This window comes from Hylaeus anthracinus, unplaced genomic scaffold (assembly GCF_026225885.1).
Source record: "Hylaeus anthracinus isolate JK02 unplaced genomic scaffold, UHH_iyHylAnth1.0_haploid 11981, whole genome shotgun sequence".
Lineage (NCBI taxonomy): Eukaryota > Metazoa > Arthropoda > Insecta > Hymenoptera > Colletidae > Hylaeus > Hylaeus anthracinus.
Genome location: NW_026534329.1, coordinates 399,553 through 419,966, shown reverse-complemented (window position 1 = coordinate 419,966; position 20,414 = coordinate 399,553). Strand labels below are relative to the sequence as shown.

Here is a 20,414-nt window from a genome sequence, read left to right as displayed (position 1 = left end):
ATGGCGCCATCGGTAGCGAAACGCCCAAGTTTGTAGTAAAAATAGTTTTCACTTTAGCCGCTAGGTGATGCCACCGACATATTTATTATTAAATTATTTTTTGTTTATCATAATTGCATATTAAATACGATTCTACGCTTTATAACACTCAAACTTATCATTTTTATGAATAGTTATTTAATGCAACCAATTAGAAAATTATGTGTGAATTGCTAAAACAAAAAACCAATGACCATGTATCTATACAGGGTGTCCCAGAAGTCGGGGAGGAGCCGGAAATGGGGGGTAGCTGAGACGATTTTGAACAACGATTTCCTTTGCAAAAATGTCGAATAGGTCTTCAAAATCGTCTCAGCTAACCCCCATTTCCGGCTCCTCCCCGACTTTTGGGACACCCTGTATATGCCTGTATATATAATAAATTCAAAAACACAATCAGTAGGAGGACACATTTGAGATCATTGGTCATCGATCCAAAATCTGTTTAGGATTGGTCGATTTTATAAATGACGGTTGTAGTGTAGTATTTTTTTGTTTTTTAGGTAATTCGTATTATTTGTAATAATCTTATGTTTCGTATTACAGATTATTGATTTTGCAAATGTAGTATTTATGACGTGTTTGTTTCACAAATGATTAATTGCTTGCTAATTTAAGAATCGACCTTGAATATAACCATTTACTGTACACATTTTCCATTTTTACAAAAATCAACATGTTTTGAAACCTTCAATGAATTTTATTTCATATAATTTTGTAAATAGTAATATATTCGGATGGTTTAAATCTGAATGATAATGTTTAGATAAAATATCCCCTTCTTGAAAATAAACAATTATTATTTCTTCAATATAAACAAGTTCATTTATATACATATATACATATATATATATATATATATATATATATATATATATATATAGATTTTGAAGGAAATGTGAATAGTATACGTAGAATTTTTGTACAAAAATTTGGAATATTATACGTTAGATTTTAAATATTACTTGGAAGGCGCGCAATTTTACGTCTTTTGACATTTTACTGTCTGACACATAACCAATAAATGTTTATACTGTTCAATACTGTTCTAGACGTAATTTAAAATAACACGAACGCATGATGAGTGAAGACGAACAAAATCAACAAACGATGTATGTGACTTGTGGGAATTCCAATGTGCCAAATGAAACAATTTTTCATGCTGTGTATATACCTGAAGAAAATATTGACAGTTCAACAGAAAACTATGCAAAAGGTAAAAGTATAGAAGTAAATATTTTGTGTTCTATATTATACATATTGTACGTACTTATTTCAAGTTTTAATGTTGTATATTTGTAAACCACAGAAAATAGAGTCTATCAAGATAAAGTGGAAGCATTAAAAGTAATCAAGGAGTTTAAAACAGGCAGATTGAAATCATTTAAGAAACGTTCAGAAGCCGAAGAATATGCTAAGACTGGTTTAGAGAAAACAAATTACATTAGTAATACCTCGATATCTACAACAGTACCTGTAGCAGAAGAGAAATCAAGTAATTTTAAAGGGCCACGGTCGCAAGAACTTGTATCCTTTAGAAATTTAATTAAAGATGGAGATACACACGATGTAAAAACTAAAGTGTGGAGTAATCCACGATATTTAATTGGTAGTGGAGATACACCTGCAATTTTGCAAGTAAGATATAACATTTGTGATGAACTGTATAAGTATTTAATAATAAGTATTTTATGTTTGTAAAATAATTACTATAAAAGGTGCTTGCTTATTTATTACAGGAAGGGTGTCGTTACAATGCATTGCATATCGCGGTCAGAGCAAACAGAGCAGATATGTGTGAGTTAATATTAAATACTGTTGGAAATGCGGAATTTATAAAATTACTTTACGGTGATGAATGCAAGATTTATGTGGATCGTGCACAGATTATGTTAGACTTATATTTAAATACACCTGATAAAGGACTGAACGAAACACCATTACACTTTGCAGTTAAATTTGGTTTAAAAGATGTAGTTCGAGTTCTTGTTTCGTATCCATGCTGCATAAAAACATTGCCAAACAAATATAAACAGCTACCAATAGATGTAGGTGATAAAGTATTCACAGATATAATTCAGAGAATACTATTGTGTACTACGCTAAATATTTCTAAGTACATGCAATTAATTTACTTCTTTTTATTACCTTTTTTATTAATTTGTTTATGTTCTTGTGATAAATATTTCTTTTATACAAGAGTATTATTTAACTCACATATTTGCTAATATTACAGATAATATGTAGTAGAACCAATCAAGATGAAGAGTTAAAAAAAGAAATAAGTTTGTTACTGGAAGATCAGTATTATGTACCTGTATTAAGATCGGATGATAGCACATTGCAACCTCTTATTGGAGAACCTTTTTCTCCAACTAGTCCATTGGTATGTTAAAGTTTTTTAATTCGGTTTTTCTGGAATTTAATATATTGTATTTTTGCAGAGTTTACAGACAGATCCAGTAAGTCCATGTCTAGAAGTACGCGCATTCGCTGGACCAATGACAAAATCTCGAGCATTGGAATTTAGAAAAAAATGGAAAACACCTCCACGTCTTCGTGGTACCCCTATCAAAAGAATTACAGATGAACAATTGAACAAGACAGAGAGTCCCATTAATAATTTATCGTTAAGATTACAAGATATAGATAAAGGCCTTGAACGAGTGGGAAGGTATTTGTAATTATTTATTTTTTGTGAAATGTAAGCATTATTGATTCAAATTATTCTTTTTGAATTAAATAAAAATTGAAGTTTAGTATATCATTTTCAGAGATTTGGCAGAAGAATACCAAGTGTCATGGAAAGAATATTGGCCATTTTTAAACGATTTTGCAGATTTTCGTTCTATGGAAGGTTTAATGAAACTAGAAAAGTACTTGGAAAATAAATTCCGTGACCAATTACTTTCTTACAGTCAGGTACGATAAATTTGACTAATCAGCTTTTACTTCGTTACCATCATACTTTTCATGTAATTTGTTTGCAGGACTTAAATGTTAACAAAATAAATTCAAATTCAGATATGAAATCGAATTCAGTCAATGAAATAGATTACTTATGTAATAAATTACAATTATGCTCGTTACATAGTACAGATAATCAAGATGAAAATAATACAGGTAGGTATAGAAAAGTTTTTTGTTGTATTAAAATTTGCATAAAATAACATTACTTTCTTCTTTTAGATGAGCTAGAATTTTTTACACCACCATCGTCGCCTAAGTTAATAGTCGACAGTTCCGATGATGAAATGGAAACTGCAGAGGAAGGTCCTGCAACGTTTCTTGAAGGGTAAGATAGACCATATAGTTAAATCATTTTTTAATAAAATCATTATGTTTACCGAAATACATTTTGGTTATATATATATGTATGTAACATTTTGTTATAGTTCTGTAGCAACAAAGCTGGATTATGCTGTTTATAATGCAGTACCATCAGTTATGTCTACTACATACCCAAACATTTATCGTTGGCAACACGACATGCAGCTTGTTATGAAACGTGATTTATCTAGGTACTAATGCCTTTCTTTTTCCATAATAATATAATAAAAATTTTGTTACTTTTCTATTACAAATTATTACATTTATGATACAAATAATAAAATTTAATATTTTATCATTTCCAGATCTAACAATATAAGGCTAATTAGAAGAAAATTGATTTTAAGCTCGTAGATATGTTAATCATCAAGGCATTGAACAGTGTAAAAAAATAAAACTGTATAAACTTTTTATATTACTCACAATAATTCTTATCTGATAGGTAGTATACTTAAAAACTTGTTAAGTATACTAAAAAAAAAAAAAATATATATATATATATATTTTCAGAACATTTTTATATGTAATTAAAATAATCTATAAAAGCATACACTTCATACACGTTTTATAAATTACTGCTTACATTTGAATTCATGCATGTAAGTCTACAACTATTACGTTTCTATTTATTCTCAACAGATTAATAAATATATTACATAATTTACTTTTAAATTTATATATTTACGCAGAAACTTGCTATTAATAATCTTTATTCACAATAATATTACATTTTTTCTTAACAGATCATTTATGATCTTTTTTTCAATGATATCATTGTAACCTGTGTACAGTGTTCTTTTATTTAATACGTTTTATATTCCATATATCTATATTCCATACCAACTTATTAAATTAATCAAAGACTGACTGGAGCTGGGGGAGTTTGTTTCAGTTGTAAGATAATTGAACGCATTCGGGAAACGTCTTTAGATGTGCGCGAAGATTTTGGATTAAAGTCGCAAAGCTTCGCGATACGTTCCCATTCGGTTCCGGGTTCCACTTCGTCAGCTTCGGCAACGAATTGTTTCTCTGCGTTCCTATAGATAAAAAACATTAAATTCAATACGTTGCAGATATATGCAACTTTGAATGTATGTGATAGTTGTAAATTGTATGCATTAATGTCATTGCAGTGTATGTACTCGACAATTCTGTATTTGTTTCTTAGACAGAAGATATGTAGCTACAGAAAATCTAGAAGTTTTTAAAACAATTTCTATTTATGTAACAGAACTAATAAACATATTTTTACACTAATTACTTTTACCTGCTACCAAATAATGAAGTGTTCTACATGACAAAGGAAGTTTAATTTAAGTGATACAGTAAACTATATTCATATTTGTTAAGTATTTTAATACACTGATATTGTAATTTCTAATACATTGTCGAACTTCTTTTGTATGGCATTACAATATACATGTGAATTTATAAACAAAATATGGAGCTCACATACAATATGATTAGAAACATAGAAGTATAATTGCATCAAGCATAAAGTATGTCTATAAGTAATTACTACAAAGCAGTTGACATATAAGAAAATGACTGAAGTTTTTGACATTAACAGCAATTGGCATTGCAAATTTGATAAGCAAGCTATATAGTACACGGCATTGCAATGCAATTATACATGCAAAAAAAATATAGTGTAACTTACTTGGCTGATTCCCTAAGAAGCAGAATGAAAATAATATAATTGCATGTAGTACTTGTCTTAAATTAATTAAATAAAATATTTATAATTTGATATGGAATAAAACTTTTAACTGCATCTATACATGTGCAATTAAAAGTTGTTATATTAGTAAAAAAATATGCCGCGTATATTGCGCAAAACAAAATTTAATTAAAGTGGCAATTGTAAATATTACCTGTTGGTAGTTTTTGTTTTACTAATAGCTTCTGCATGATGTTTATACCATTCTTCCAATTCTTTTCTTGCAGCCTCTCGCCATTCTTCTTTCTTTTTTTCCTCTTCTGCATCTAATAACATCACATGAAAAGAATTATTTAAACTATAAGGATTAGCACAGTATCGTTACAAGAGTTATAAGTAATACCTTTCTCTTCTAACCTAGCCTTTTGTTCTTCTCTCCATTTTCGTATTTTCTCAGGTTCCTCTTTTACAGGAGGAGGCTTAGTTAAAACTTCTAAAAATTATTATTTTTAAGAACTATTACCACTACTTTATAATAAATACATAATGATTCTTTAGAGGTAATGTAACATAACATGGTCTACCTGTTGCTGGTGGTGTTTGTGATTCATTAGGCTGTCCAACTGCATCTATTATTTCGAAACTACCTTCAGCATCACCACCTGGCCCAACTTTTAAATTTCCAAAATTTTTTGATAAATGTTTTATTAGAGATCAATTAAAATGTAATTTGTATGCATATGATTTATTATTTGATGTAACTTAATAGATAAATAATAACTACCTAGCATATAAGAAAAATTACATTTCACTTGTTGCTTACATATTCTTTTTAACGTACATATTGAAAAATGTATAATTCATTAGAATAATATTAATTACCCTCTGTATTAGATCCTGTTGTAGGAGCAGACATAGAAACTGGTGGGATTTCATCTTCTAACCCTGCCAATTGATCCTGTTCTCTTGCTACAAATTCTGCCACAGGATCTACTTCTGGCTCAATGACAAAGTTGTCACCAAATGCATCCATATTGTCTAACAAGAATATTAATTAAATTGATAAACTTTAGGGCAAATTAATCATTTATTGCGATTTAATTTTCGGGTAATTGATTTAAAAAAATTAAATTGTGCTATCATAATAATATAACTTTTTTAAAATTTAAATTGTAGTACTACTATTTTAGACATTCGATACTTCTATTTTCTTTAATCCTAATGTAGCGTTAATTCCTCGAATAGTAGTAACGTATTTCTTCGGATCGTCTAGGTTATACTTAATTATAAAAGATATCTTTAAATATATAAATAGTGTAAGTAAAGGTAACCTAAAAGGATCCGTTTATTAATTTAAGTCATAAACAATATTTATACTAATAATGTACGAAAAGCAAACTAATTTTATTTGATCGAAACTGATTGTTTAAAATGACAAAGTGGGAGGGTGGGTCGTACCTTTCTAATATTGTGGAATGTGTAAATTGATATCTTGGGATACACGGATACACCCCCAACTGTCGTTTCTTTAGATTTCTACTAAATATCAACGCGAATTGTCAACGTCAATACTAGTTGGCTTATAAAGCACACATGCGCACAATTAAATCAGTACTACCAACTCTTTGTAATCATTGCAATAGTTGTACATACGCGAAAAAAGCAATAAAAAGCAGGTGACAATATATGCAAGCAAATACGTATTACATATTAAACTCGTCTAAAAGATTTAATTCAACCTTGGAACGTGTTTTTTATTTTCTACTTGTTACTATATTAAAAAAATGTATAAGTTATATTTTATTTACAATTGTATAATTATTTGTAACTTTGTTTATTGTTTGGAAACTTTAGGTAGGGATATAAGGACAAAATTCAAAATAATATTAAATATTAAACTTCTAACTATATGCATAACAATAAACAGGCAAAATAAATTTATGTAAATTTATCTCCTTATATAAGCATTATATTTGATGGATATACATACTATACCAAACATTAAATATTTTGATTTGTATTAGTATGTCTTCAGAGACCATGCATACAGTGTTATGTGCTTTTTTAAAACAAATATTTAAAAAATAACTGTAATAGAAATGAAAACCCGGAATACATATATGCATGCAATGTGATACAAGTTCCACAGAAAAAAGCTTATCTAAATGATTATAAATGGAGAGCTACTTTAGATAGTATGTCCTACGAAATATCTGTACAATACATTACACATGAACAAATGAAACCATTACACCTTAATTCAGAAAAGCTGTAGCTTTTATATGATACTTTTAATATTGTGAATAAATAACTGTACAAGAATTGTAAATATAGACAAATGTTGCAATCATTTTAACACATTGGAGTGTTTCCATCATAATAAGGTGTATTTTCGTACAATTTCAATAATAAATACAGTTATTTCTCTTAGAATTCCTATTATTATGACAGATCACTGGCAACAAAATTTAGGCGCATGTGTAAAGCAAATGTTCTGTTTAACAATCGTCTAAAAAATACGTATAAAAATACAATTCCTAAATAACACAATTTAGAGCTTCATTCGTTAATATAATGACGTAGCTCTAAAACAGTTATTAAAATTTACCTACAACCTATAATATAGGTGGTGGTGAAATGTGAAGAGTAAAGTCAATATGTTTGCCCTGGCAAAGCATAATGACTAAACATACTAATAGAAATAACTCGTACATTTCATTTGTGAAACAATAGGTCAGTCTTGCCTTAATCCCCTCCTTATTTGTCTAAACAGGGATTTGTAGTGGGAGGTTCGTTATTTTGAAATATGTATAAATTTATAGATTCTTCTATTTTTTCTGAATGCCTGTTAAATACTAAGCTTCTTCTTCATCTTCAGAGGTCAGTGTTACGTGATCGATACGTCGTGGTAATAACAATGCTACATGTCCATATCTAAACATAAATGTCCAATGCTCGGTTAAAGTCATAAAAAAAATCTACTAATTCAATTGTTGAACTTTTATACTTACTTGTTACTTTTATATTTGTCTTGAATGGCTTGTTGTTGGATATTCAACGCGTTACAGAAAGTTTTATTTAGGCAAATAATGCATTCTTTAAGATCCTTAAGACGATATCCAGTTGAGAGTTCTAATTCGTGCGGCCACATCTCTTCTAATAATGTGTGTCGTGCAAGTGCTACCGCGGATGCAGCCAAATGACTAGGCAAGAATTGTAGATATGGATCCCCTTCGAGCATTGATAATTCGCACAAGTACTGTATAATTGTAAACGAATATTAAAGTGTTAGAATATGTCGATATCGAAAAACAATAAAAATTTATTTGCTTACCATTGCTAAGAATTTGATCTTTTCTGGAAGATTATTACTAATACAATATTCCATAAGAAAAACAAGCGGTGTTGGAACGGTTAGATCCAAAGACAAAACCCTCAATATTAAATGTTCCATACGAAGTACCTGTTTTTTCGTATATGTGTCATCCGTGATATAAACAAATTCTCCAACATCTGGTGGATAAATTTCTTCGTATTTTCTGCAAAATTAATACAAATAGTCCAATGCATGATTCTCCTGATTAGTAAAATTTAAATTATCGATTTAACCATTGTATTTTAAATTGTATATCGACACAGATTAAAAAACTTACGCGGCGATGAACATAGCAGCAGTACCAACAAGTTGTAATTTTGCTCTCACAACACTCATATACGATAGAAAGCGATCTATATAAGAAACAGCTAAATAGAGTGTTTCGGTTTGCAACCGATATTCTTCTGCAACTTCCACGAGCCAGTCCACTAATATCGACCTCATTGAATATGTTATATCAGGCTGCTTTTTCATGTATCCTGGTTTTGGTCTATGTTGGGTCTAAAAAAAATTATTCCTTAAGCAACAAACTAACAAATTTCATTACCAATGAAAGATTGATACATACCTCTGCTGCACGTAAATAATTATATATATCAGCCCTATATTCATCCACATCGAAAAAACTCATTCTCATTTCCTTAATAGACTCTCTCCTTCTTTCCAGTTCTTTTTTCGAAGAAGAATAAGGAATAGATTTTTCCAAAGACATTGGACTGTCATGTGAAAAGATGAGTTCATTTTGTTTCTTTTGATTTATGTCTTGAATAGCATTACAAAATGTTGATAAATTAGAGATGTTTATAGAATTTACTTCTAACCTTGGCTTTTCTCTTTCAGATTTAACATCGTGTTTTTCATTAATTTCTTTTTTGTCCTTAATATCCCTAAGTGCCACAGAAGTTTCTTCTTCTAACTTATCTTCATATATTTTAAATATAACTTCCTCTTTCTTTTCTTCGTAAATTTTAAATGGCTCAAATTGTGTGGGTATAACTGCTTTTGTTTTAGGATACTTATCATCTTTATAAATTTCCTATGAAATGGAGCAAAAGGAATAGAATTGTATCGTTAACATGTCATACAAATGTTCTTTTACTTTTCTTCTTTTACGAGATAATGAAAGGAGTATACAGTGGAGAGCATTCTATGTATGATTTTTGTAGTAATTTCCTACATTTACTAAGTAATAAATGTAGGAAATGTCGATTTTCCGAGGAAAAAAAATGCGGGAGAAAGATGCAAAGAAATATGTTATACGTACTGTTTTTGGGTTGCGAGTACAATTATTATGAAGGACGCCTAGAACTGCACGTTTCGTTGGCTGTAGTGTCTGACTTTGAAGGGGCACAGTAATATTGTCTTTGCCTCGACGTATATCGACGATACGATTTTCTTGATCCTCGTGTACTCGAATCGTGGCCATTATTTATATATCAATTTCCTGCCAACTACGTATATATAATTCGAGTGTTCTTTCTTTCTAACTTATTATTTCTTTTTTTAGACACTACACATGCCCTCTTCTCGTTGCAACGAAATGTATTTACCGTCCATACATGGTAGAGAAAATTTCGAAGCTCCAAGCAACCCAACAAACTTCAGTTGCCGTTTGATTTCAAACAAACGTAACTTCAACAGCTGGCGGTACGTTAAAAGCGTTGCTCGAATGGACCAATGAAAGAATCACGTCTTTCTTAAATCGCAAGAACACCAATCAGGTGACTGACATATAATTTGTGTTCCTAAAAGAATCCATGACTTTAGGCGGGTACACAATGCAGACGATAAACGATGTTATCCTAAATATAGATTATCATTATACTATTAGGCTGCACTTTACTTTGATGGATCTAACATTTTTAAACTTAAAAAGTAAAGTTTAACCTATTATTATTCTTTATTATTATTTGTAATTTTTATATTCTCTAAAATTAAAATTATTTTGTATATCTTTTTTCATTATAGAGTGTGTCTTACGTAATGTGTTTTATGTAGAAAACGATTTCTTAGAAACAGTCAATAAGTAACATTATTATCATGTAGATACTAAAATTATGCATTTATAAATGTTCACCAGCTTTTATACTGTGATGTAATTTGAAAACATAAAAATTGTGTTCGTAAAAGACACCTTATCTTACAGGACCTGGACACGTCATATCGAAATTTTAAGGCGGTACGACAGTTTTGAAGTTTTGTAGTTCGTAGTTCGTGGCTGGCTGTCTGTGAGGTTTCTCGGTTTCAGATAAGTGATCGCTTGTACATTTGTCTCCGGGTAGAAAGTTTATTTGTACTCGAAATCGTAATGTTTTTACGATATCTACGACAACAGTCAGTATCGGAGTCTACTTTTCAATAAGAGTTTGTTACGATAGAAGTGATACGTGTGAAACGTCTGTGGATAATTACATATTTCACGCATAAACGTGTGCGAAGTTAGTTTTAACCTCCCAAGAAAGAGTGAAGCGGCACATCGAACGTTGGTTAATTAAAGAAGCAAAAGTGATTTAATAAGGTCTACAAGCATGAGTCCATTGAATCGAGGACCTTTGCTAGGGCCTAGAGTTCCACCAGCTGGTATAAGGCCACCTCCACCCCCAAGATTTGGCGGCAGACTTCCTGGTTTACCACCAAGAATGCCATTGCTTCCTATGAATCCAGTTTTTGGTCCGATGCGACAAAGATTACCACCTCCACCGCGTCCAGGTGGTGTAAGCCGTCCTAGTGGACCAATGCCACTGTTTGGTCCAAGAGTTAGAGGTATGGCTCCAATGGTTCCACCAATGGGTTTACGAGGTGCAGGACCTCAAGGACCTCCGATAAGACCATGGTCCAGAAGAGGATTACCACCTCAAATTTTACCCCACATGAGACCACGTTTCTCTGTTGGAAATGGCAATGTTAAAGGCAAATTGAATAACATGAAAAAAGTGAGCAAACTCGAAGTAAGCATAAAACTACATTGCTATTAATTTTTTAATTATTTAGTTGAAGTGTAGGAGTGTATCAGAAATCAACCAAATTAATTTATTTGTAAAATAGATATAAAAAGAATATATGCTGTTAAGAAAAATGAGTTTCTATAATTTTAATGAAAACACGTTATGATTATTTAGGAGTTAGAACTAAAGAAACCATGGATGACTGATGAAATTCGCAGTGAAATACAAAAGAAAAATAAGTTTTATGCAAAGGCAAAGAAAAACAAAGATGCAAAAGAGTGGGAAGAGTTTAAGGATTTACGGAATAAAGTAACAAGGATGATTAGAGATGCTAAAAATGATTATCTTGCAAAACATCCTGAACAGGTATTTCATTTCATTTTTATGCACACAGTAGAAAGTAGTGCTTTATTTTTTGAACTAACAATTTTCTGAATTGACTATGTTTTTCTCATTGATTAGTAATTATGTGTCTATTCTATTTTATTCTAAAACACCACACAAATATTCTATCTTGAAGTAAAATGAAAATTACAACTTTTAATGGTGTTAATGAGCAGTAAAAGTGTCTGCGGTACTCTAAAGTTATAGGAAATTATACAAAAATAATTATATAGAAAATAATTATATATATTCTATATGGTTATATAAAATAATTATATAGAAAATACAAATTGTAGTGTAGTATTGGAAAAGATATTAATGTAAAAGTATATGGAATAGGAAGGTAAGAGATATATAACAAATTTCCAATTTTGATTATTTCAGAAATTATTCCAATGGTTTTAATGAACATTTAAAATATTTTCTTATATTGTATTATCATCATTATTAATATAAAATATATTTAGTTGTAACAAAAGAAGTAGACCACCCTGTACAAATAAGTAAAAAGTAATTATACAGAATTCCCAAATAATTAATATCTTCTCTTAAAATTATTCCATTGCTTGTTAATAATAATATAATAATTGAGGACTGTATTTGGTGTATATAATTCACCTCCTTAATTTCTTTTAGCAATTTTCAGTAAGTAGTTTGAAATATATCTACATTTTAAGGATATTTATAAAACATTAAACCAGATTATTTCTCTAAGGTTTTCATTTACATATTTCGAAGTACTATGTTTTTAAACAATTCAAATCGATAAATAGGTGAAAGAATATAATCACCTTACTTATATTTTCTAGCTAATTCGTACATTTACGATTATATTTATTATTCATAATATTATGTTTAATCTTTTTAATAATATAACTTTTATATTGCTAAATTTAATTGGCACTATGTAATTAATTACATTTTGTTTCAGTTATAGTTGACAAGTTGCTTTGATTACAGGGTGGTCAAAAAACTGATGATAAGAATACGATTGAATCCGAGGGTGTTCAGAAAACTGAGAATGCGACTGAGCAATCAGAGCAAAAGGAGCAAACAGAGGAGATGCAGCCTTCCAGCGAACAGGCACAGTCTTAAGCTTCAGGCTACTCCTATAAAGAATTGAACAATTGAAACACAAGTATTCTGTTTTCAAACTTCAGAACGATTTGATTGTTTCTTATTTTAAAGTGCAGTATGTTGAAAACATTGCTCTTAAAATATTTGTATCATTTTCAATTGGAAAATTTGTATTATCCGCTTCTTGTCATTTGTAAAATATCATTACATTTCAGTATAAGTTTTTTCTTAGCATTTATAATATAAGTGCATGCTATTAAACTATCACGATAACGTACGTTTGAAAACGTAGAATTTAATATTTGAATAGTAGATATTCTATCATCCCTTGTAATACTTATGCAAAAATTAAATTGTTTTTTTCTCTTAATTCGTTGGTACACGACTTATGAATGTTAAAAACTTGTACATTTCTTAGTTTACATAGTTCCATGATAATGTTAGATATCTATAACTTTTTTTTCCAAAATATATAAGTACTGGCCTCTGATAGATTTATTTTAGGAAGCTCTTCAATTGTTGTTTGGTCAGTATACAGTGCTGCGAGCTATAACATTCCTTATTACAAATTTCATAAAAGCAGATCAACAACTCATTCTCTGATACATTTACTACAACATGTTACATAGGATATAAAGTTAAATTTAGTTGATAACTTCAAATTAAATGCTTTCTATATAGCTTGTGGCTCTGTATTGAGATATAACAAGTTTTGTAATTATTTGTTATTATGTGTCGTAGTATCGGGTACATTTTATTAATTTCAATAATACGAGACTTCCATAAAACATAAATTCAAAATAAAATAAATTTGTAATTAAAATGGGTATTGTAAGAATAAATCGTATTTCTATAAGTTCTAAATTTGGTGTCTCCAATTACTCTATAATCCACGATGAAAAATAATTATTACATGCGTCGAATAATCGTTCTGAAATATGAAACTGATCTCTTTAGATTTTCTGTGTCAAATAATTTTCAAACAGATATTGTTTTCCTCGAGCTTTGATCCATTATTACGCTTACTTAATTTTAGTTATAATCGATATTATACGATAAATAAATTCAACGAGTCTATGTTATTACATATATTATATAATTCTAAAAAACCTACAAATAGAATCAAATACATACTAGATATTTTATATTTTCAACGATATCTTAGATATATTGTTTATTATTTTGTGCTACATTTTACACAACATATAGTGTGTATATTGCAAAATACTTTTTCAAACAATTATAAAGATTACCGAAGATCAGTAATTTATTTAAAAAATGACTGGAAAATCTGTGTTTGTGATACTTCTATAAAATTGAAAATCGAATTTCTGAATACCCTGGAAAACATGAATGTGTAATACATAATTGACTGTGTCATATAACAAGATAAATAATCATTGTTACGTGTATATGTATGTGTATATATAAACATATTTCAAATGTCAACTTTACTTTGAAAATTCTGAAAAAATACTTCTATAATTTTATAAACTAAAATGTATGTTATAAAGAAAATATTTTTATAAAGAAATATTACTCATATTAATTTTTCTTTTCTTTTTTTTTTTTAAATTATAATTTATGTATTGTGTAACGTCAATAAGTAATATTATACTTTAAGAAATGAAGGTGCAAAACGGAAATTGTTAGATATTAAAGGAATATCGAGCATTAATAGTTATTGTCAATAATGATTACACTTTGAGAAGTATTTTTACATTGAATTTGAATATGAATTGTCTACAAAAATATTTGAAGTAACCATTTTTAGGCTCATCTTTATCCAAGCGATGAAGAACCATACGATCAAAGAGATGAAAGTTACGTCAGTTCAGAAGACTATGAGTCGTACTATTGTGAGATATGTGACAGAGATTTTCCAACAGAAGATAGTCTGTTGGAACATAACAAAGGACATAAGCTCTGTGGCATTGATGGATGTACCTTTTCGGCTCATCCATTACTTATCGAGAAACATATTACTATGCAGCATAGTACTGGTTTATATCATAGAATAAAAAATGTATCAACTCCAGAAGATATTAAAAACTGGCTGCTGGAGCGAAAAAAGTAAGAGTTGTAATATAAATCTGTACATTAGAGAAATGAAAGGTAAAAAACAGTAGTGATCGCAGTTCTTCGTGATATTACAGGAGATATCCAACAAAAGCTAATATCGATTTACGAAAGGCAGAAACAATGGAAAAAGAACAAAGAGGAGAAATAATTAAGCAAAAACAAGACATTACAAAGCGAAAGAAAAAGAAAGCGTTGAGATCTCATAATCGAAAACGAACAACCCAGAATCAATCTACACAAATTTTTAGCGAGAGTATACAACAAGTGGAAACATATAGGGGTTTACATGAATTTTCTGGAACATGTAATCAGTTAATCGTTAAATTATTACCATATACATATTTATTATTAACTAACTCTTCAATATTTTTTTTAGTAAATTTACGAGAAGTTGAAGAGCAAACGGAAGATCAAACTAATGACGGAAGTAACAAAAACGAGAACGAGAAAATTTGTCATTTAATTTCGGACGAAGAGGAAATACCAGTTACATCGAGTGAACCAAGAATTCCTACGACTTGCATATCTAATTTAGTAGCAAATTACGGAAGTGATTCTGAAGAAAGTAAATCTAACTTCATGCTTTATGCTTGATATTAATTGAGACTTCCGTAACAATAATATTACTTTTAGGTGATGCCCCAGAAGAGCTACCAATTAAGAAAATTAGAATAGATGACGACATAAGAATAGAAAAAAATAATAGTAAAAGTGAAGATAGATTAGATAAAAATGCAGTAGTTAGTAACACACAGGAACATTCTAATCCACAGTTACCAGTATGTTTGAATATAAACTCTAAATTTCAAAATAAACGAAGTACTGACCTAAATCGACATTCAAAAGAGAAAAGACAGATAGCAACTGTAAATAAAAAACAACCATACACTTCGCAGTTATTAGAAAAATTACTATCGCGATCTATTCAACACGAAAGAAATTTAATTTGTCAATGTGTAAAATATATAGTAGATAATAATTTCTTGGATTAATAATGATGAAATTTGTAACCGTGACGACTATTATTTCATTTTACTACTATCTCATTTTTATACAATCTTGTTTGATATAGAAAAAATAAATAGTATGAAACATAATCATCGATTTATCATTTGTTTTATTAGTTGCGTTTACACTTATTTTACGTCGTTCAAGTTTTAAAAGAATGTCTTTTTCTCTTTTTCGACGGTTTCTTTTGAAGTTCCAAGGCACTGTCATCTTCTGATATTCTTTTTTCGCTACTTTTTACAGAAATAAGACTTTTACTTTTTTCCCCAGATAGTGCATCCTTCCAGTCAGCTTCCGAGCCTTTGATAGCATATTGCTCTAAATTTTCCCTTTTTAACTTATCCAATTCAGCTTTCTGTTTAGCTTTTAGATCCTGAAAAAGTGTATTAAATGATAAATATTCGGTTTATATATATTTTTAATAATAGCGTAATTTTTGTGTGTGTTTCAAATGTTGCAAGTTACCTTAGCAGCAGTTTCTAATTCGTCGTGCAAGCTTTGTCCATTAATAGGATTGAGTTGAACATTTTCATTATTCGATTCGTTTTTTATCATTGTAATTTCGATAAAGTTCTCTGCAATTTTGTTAAGATATTGCACAAATTTACGTATAATACGATTAAATAAAGCGAGCAGTTGCGATGACGGCAAATCCAGTTCTTCCGTTAATTTATCAACAGTCTTGTGTTGTAGGCCTAATCCTAATAAAATGGCCTGAAAGTAGAAACAATGCCTTTTGAATACATGTACCTAGAGTTTATATTTCTAATTTTATTATACGTATAAAACTGATTACCGATTGTACTGGTGATAAATGAACGTCACCCATCATATTTAAAAAATATAAGCGCGCCAACGGTGGCAATAGATCCATTATTAAATGATAATCTGCCATATTGTTACTATACATAGATAAACGTTTTAGATCGTACGATGTAAAATATATATCCAATACATGTTTTGTCAGTGCTAAGAAAATAATTATAACGATGAGAACATGTTACTTCTATACGTTAAAAGAAACACTATTTAAGAAATACTAACTCGTAGTTTCTGGTGCAATTGCTTTGTTGATTAATATGCCTAAAGCCAACGAAGATGAATATGTATTAAATGAAAAGGAAAGTAAGGTTATGAATCTTCGTCGAAAATCATTCCAGTATGATTCTAACCACCTAACATCGTCCTGTTGCTCTAATTTATACAGCATTATACACGAGTGTTCACCCGTTATGTCATTTGCCGTTTGTCTAAAGCAGAATGGGGAAAATAATACTAATGTCTGTTGTGTGTATAAACGTAGGAATAAGTAACAATACAAACCTTAAATATACAGGCAAAAAACCAGATCGTTTCCAGAATTTTAAAAGAGGTTCGGTAATGCCAAAAGATACACCTAAATAATCTAAACTTTCTGGACGTCTTTCGCTTAGTTTTAAAAGTAACGGTGGCAGAGAGGCTCGAGGTTCTAAAAAACCACAGATACGATACATTAGAATAGATTGGTATTATTTGTGGGACATAACATAATAAATCCATTTACCAATCCTTTCTTCCAACAAATTGACTTCTTCATCTCGAATTCTAGATATTTCCGTTACGGTTGGTTCTATTGTTGCTTCGCTGATGTTAAGTATTTTCATTTCGTAATATTGCTTCAGTAATTCTAATGCTCGACTGCCATACCCCATCTAAAATGAACGTTTACCAAGTACAGAAATTGTGAATATTTTTTTCATGTATTAATCATTTTAACGTTAAGAATAAAATACAATCATACCCCATGATAATCAGGATGTGTTGCAATACGCACAATACGTGCCCCTGCTAACGCGGGAAAATCTTGATCTTGATATTGTTGTGCAATAGTCCACGGTATAAGATCACCAGCTGCTCTGCGTCCTCGCACGAGTCCATCATTTATAGTGTTCTTACTCACTTCACCTTCTAAGCAAATCTACATATTACATAAATATTAGTACTGCAAAAGGTACAAAAATTATTTAAATTTAAACTGTATTGTATATACTCACTTGAATGACTACTAATATTTCTGGTAATGTTTTCTTATTCGAATCTACTGGTCCCAAGAGACAAAATAGATGATGCGCTGGTGCGTCAGACATCATTTGTAAATCGTTTGGACTATTCTAAAATATTTTCAAGACTTAATATTTGTCAAGTAATGCAAAAATATACGAAGAATATTTACCTTATAATGTGAAGCAACATAGAGTGCCACCAGTTTTTGTAAAAATAACTCTGATGCTTTATGATAAGAGAATAGTGTGTCTCTAGAGAGACAAATATTACTGAAGTTATATTATTGACTTATTGACATTTAATATAAATGAATTACACACCTATTTATGTAATATAACTGACACATGTCAGGAGGTGGGCATCCAGATAAAAGAGTGTTTGTTGTAGCATTTAAACATAATAAATCGCATAACCATTGCTCAACAGAGTCTCCCGGTTTATATCGAATAGATTCGTCAAGAGTAAGTTCCTGTAATTGTCTTCCAATGACAGTTTTTTCAGTTTGATTTTTACCGTGTTTTTCATGATTGTTTGAACCGGTAGTTTGACTTCTTAATTGTTGCAATAGCTTCAACGATAAAGATCTACCTGTTCCCTCGTATCTGATAAAAGTTAAACATAAATTAAACAAATATAAAAATGCTAATTCTTTAAAAATATTACAATTACCCATTGATGGTCGACGCAAGAAATATTAAGTAAGGACCAAGCATAGCTTTCACATAAGGCAGAGGTATCGCGGCAGCCTCATCGATTACAAGTAGTTCAGCTTGATTTAATTTGTGCGCATCGGTAGGATGAATATACTGTAGAAAATAATTTTATTAATACTTGTACGTAGATATTTTAATGTATATTAAAGCTATACCTGAATTGTTTGTCTGTGGTCTCGGAAGACATTTACGCGTACAGTAGCTTTATTAAATTCAGGGTTTGTAGATTGCACCAGACCATAGTCAAGATGCTCTTGATATCCTAGCGCGTCGAAACCTAAAAAAAAATATAAGAATTTAATTAAATCTCAATACGATATACTACGTTCAACATATATTTTACCTTTGAAAACAAACTCAAATAAAGTATTTAAATTCTCTGGACTCGGACTCGAAATATAAATATTTGAATAACCAAATGTTACAGCACCAGCAACAGCTAAACCTAAAGCTGCAGATTTTCCACGTCCTCTAGCAGCAGTTAAAGAAACAGTAGATCTTAATGTTTTCTCTGATATACATTCGATAAATGTTAACAGTGCTTTTGCCTAAAAATTATATTTTGATTCCATTACATATAATCATAGCATGATTATTGTATTATCAAGCCTATGTATTTTATTTAACAAACCTGATCAATTGTCTTACAACAATTAACAAGAGAAGAAATAGGTTGAGTATCTTGCAAACTCTCTTTCAATGCATTTAATTCTAATTGTTCTTCGGATGATGATAATTTTTGTACTGCTTCAATTTTCAAATTGTGTGATGAGAGAGGTAATATATTTAATTGATCATCAACAACTAAACATCTCTTACAAGAAGCTAAAGACAATAAAAATCTTTCATTGAAGCGACCAACAACAGCCTGAAATAAGGTTAGATTCAGATTAATGGAAAGTAACATACATAACAACCATTTTTAAATGAGTTAAATAAAAGTTAGTAACATACTTGATGGGCTTCTGTACGGAATCTTTGATGGACATCCATATTCATTGTATACAGTTGTTTCAGCGAATTCACAGATTGTAAAAGAAATACAATAATTCCTCCACCCTCAACAGTTTCAATAGTACGCGCTAATAAATTTGGTGTAATTGCTTCAAAATCCTATAAAAGTAGATCCTTTGTTGAAATGAATACTTGGTATAAAATATAAAAAACAAGAAGATTATAATACTTACTTGTAAGATACACATGCCATACGTGTTTCCTAATATCTTGTGTGTTTCATGATAATAACAGTAACGTATATTAGTAGATACAACGAATAATTCGAAAGGATCATCCTCATTGACATCTAATTTTCCTGACTTAACTTTCCTTTGTAAGGATTTCATTCGCTTCTTTCTGTGACTGCTAAATCCCAATTCCTTCTTGTAACACCAAAGTACAGAAGGTCTAGCTTTTATCACAGATTTTGACAACATATGATGCAGTAAAACAACCTGAAGAAAAGTATAGTTTGTACAATCTGTTGAAACGATACATTCTGTATTTTCAAGGATCTCTACTTACTTGGTCTCTTGCTTTCTCGCCGATAACAATGAACATTGTTCTATGTCCCGTAATAACACCATTTTCGATTAAAACGCGAATACGATTATCTATTTTCTTACGAACCATCTTCAAAACAAAATTTGTTTCCCTTTAACCTCAAATTTCACGCTACATAAGCGTGCAGTTGGTGCAGACCGCGTGGCGTGTACAATGGTGTACAAGCACTTGTACAAGCAATGCAAGCAAGCATAGAG

General features: G+C 30.1%; 5 protein-coding genes across 8 annotated transcripts; 2 read left to right on the top strand and 3 right to left on the bottom strand.

Annotated features, from left to right (window-relative positions):
- The first annotated feature begins 421 nt into the window (after positions 1-421).
- Positions 422-3,915, top strand: LOC128885648 (ankyrin repeat and LEM domain-containing protein 2 homolog). The gene is made up of 11 exons (XM_054139784.1): positions 422-542; positions 1,092-1,255; positions 1,349-1,677; positions 1,779-2,087; positions 2,276-2,425; positions 2,484-2,713; positions 2,814-2,961; positions 3,030-3,162; positions 3,229-3,334; positions 3,435-3,560; positions 3,675-3,915. Exons 2-11 carry the CDS (start codon positions 1,117-1,119, stop codon positions 3,721-3,723), a joined length of 1,719 nt encoding a protein of 572 aa, XP_053995759.1. The 5' UTR covers positions 422-542; positions 1,092-1,116; the 3' UTR covers positions 3,724-3,915.
- Positions 3,916-4,064: 149 nt separating this feature from the next.
- On the bottom strand, positions 4,065-6,649 carry LOC128885652 (clathrin light chain). Of its 2 annotated transcripts, XM_054139792.1 has the most exons (7): positions 6,488-6,649; positions 5,912-6,067; positions 5,614-5,700; positions 5,433-5,522; positions 5,244-5,355; positions 5,030-5,041; positions 4,065-4,406 (listed from the first exon to the last, which is right to left on the bottom strand). In XM_054139792.1, the coding sequence occupies exons 2-7, from the start codon at positions 6,060-6,062 to the stop codon at positions 4,226-4,228; spliced, it is 633 nt and encodes a 210-aa protein (XP_053995767.1). In that variant the 5' UTR covers positions 6,063-6,067; positions 6,488-6,649; the 3' UTR covers positions 4,065-4,225. The 2 variants fall into 2 exon arrangements, with proteins under 2 accessions (XP_053995767.1, XP_053995768.1); XM_054139793.1 differs by lacking the exon at positions 5,030-5,041.
- Positions 6,650-6,976: 327 nt separating this feature from the next.
- LOC128885650 (cyclin-A2) lies at positions 6,977-10,071 on the bottom strand. 2 transcript variants are annotated; one of them, XM_054139788.1, is made up of 7 exons: positions 9,670-10,071; positions 9,227-9,441; positions 8,974-9,121; positions 8,683-8,906; positions 8,364-8,568; positions 8,041-8,288; positions 6,977-7,963 (listed from the first exon to the last, which is right to left on the bottom strand). In XM_054139788.1, exons 1-7 carry the CDS (start codon positions 9,829-9,831, stop codon positions 7,885-7,887), a joined length of 1,281 nt encoding a protein of 426 aa, XP_053995763.1. In that variant the 5' UTR covers positions 9,832-10,071; the 3' UTR covers positions 6,977-7,884. The 2 variants fall into 2 exon arrangements, with proteins under 2 accessions (XP_053995763.1, XP_053995762.1); XM_054139787.1 differs by having other exon boundaries at positions 8,974-9,441.
- A 515-nt stretch (positions 10,072-10,586) lies between these two features.
- LOC128885649 (FMR1-interacting protein NUFIP1-like) lies at positions 10,587-16,005 on the top strand. 2 transcript variants are annotated; one of them, XM_054139786.1, is made up of 6 exons: positions 10,587-11,338; positions 11,525-11,716; positions 14,586-14,884; positions 14,968-15,197; positions 15,270-15,458; positions 15,527-16,005. In XM_054139786.1, exons 1-6 carry the CDS (start codon positions 10,934-10,936, stop codon positions 15,883-15,885), a joined length of 1,674 nt encoding a protein of 557 aa, XP_053995761.1. In that variant the 5' UTR covers positions 10,587-10,933; the 3' UTR covers positions 15,886-16,005. The 2 variants fall into 2 exon arrangements, with proteins under 2 accessions (XP_053995761.1, XP_053995760.1); XM_054139785.1 differs by having other exon boundaries at positions 10,591-11,353; positions 15,527-16,000.
- LOC128885647 (RNA cytidine acetyltransferase) lies at positions 15,994-20,377 on the bottom strand. The gene is made up of 17 exons (XM_054139783.1): positions 20,179-20,377; positions 19,845-20,108; positions 19,612-19,770; positions 19,289-19,525; positions 19,001-19,205; positions 18,813-18,934; positions 18,614-18,750; positions 18,265-18,546; positions 18,114-18,195; positions 17,935-18,051; positions 17,682-17,858; positions 17,445-17,592; positions 17,225-17,369; positions 16,946-17,151; positions 16,698-16,870; positions 16,367-16,615; positions 15,994-16,274 (listed from the first exon to the last, which is right to left on the bottom strand). Exons 1-17 carry the CDS (start codon positions 20,284-20,286, stop codon positions 16,044-16,046), a joined length of 3,042 nt encoding a protein of 1,013 aa, XP_053995758.1. The 5' UTR covers positions 20,287-20,377; the 3' UTR covers positions 15,994-16,043.
- Positions 20,378-20,414: the final 37 nt, after the last annotated feature.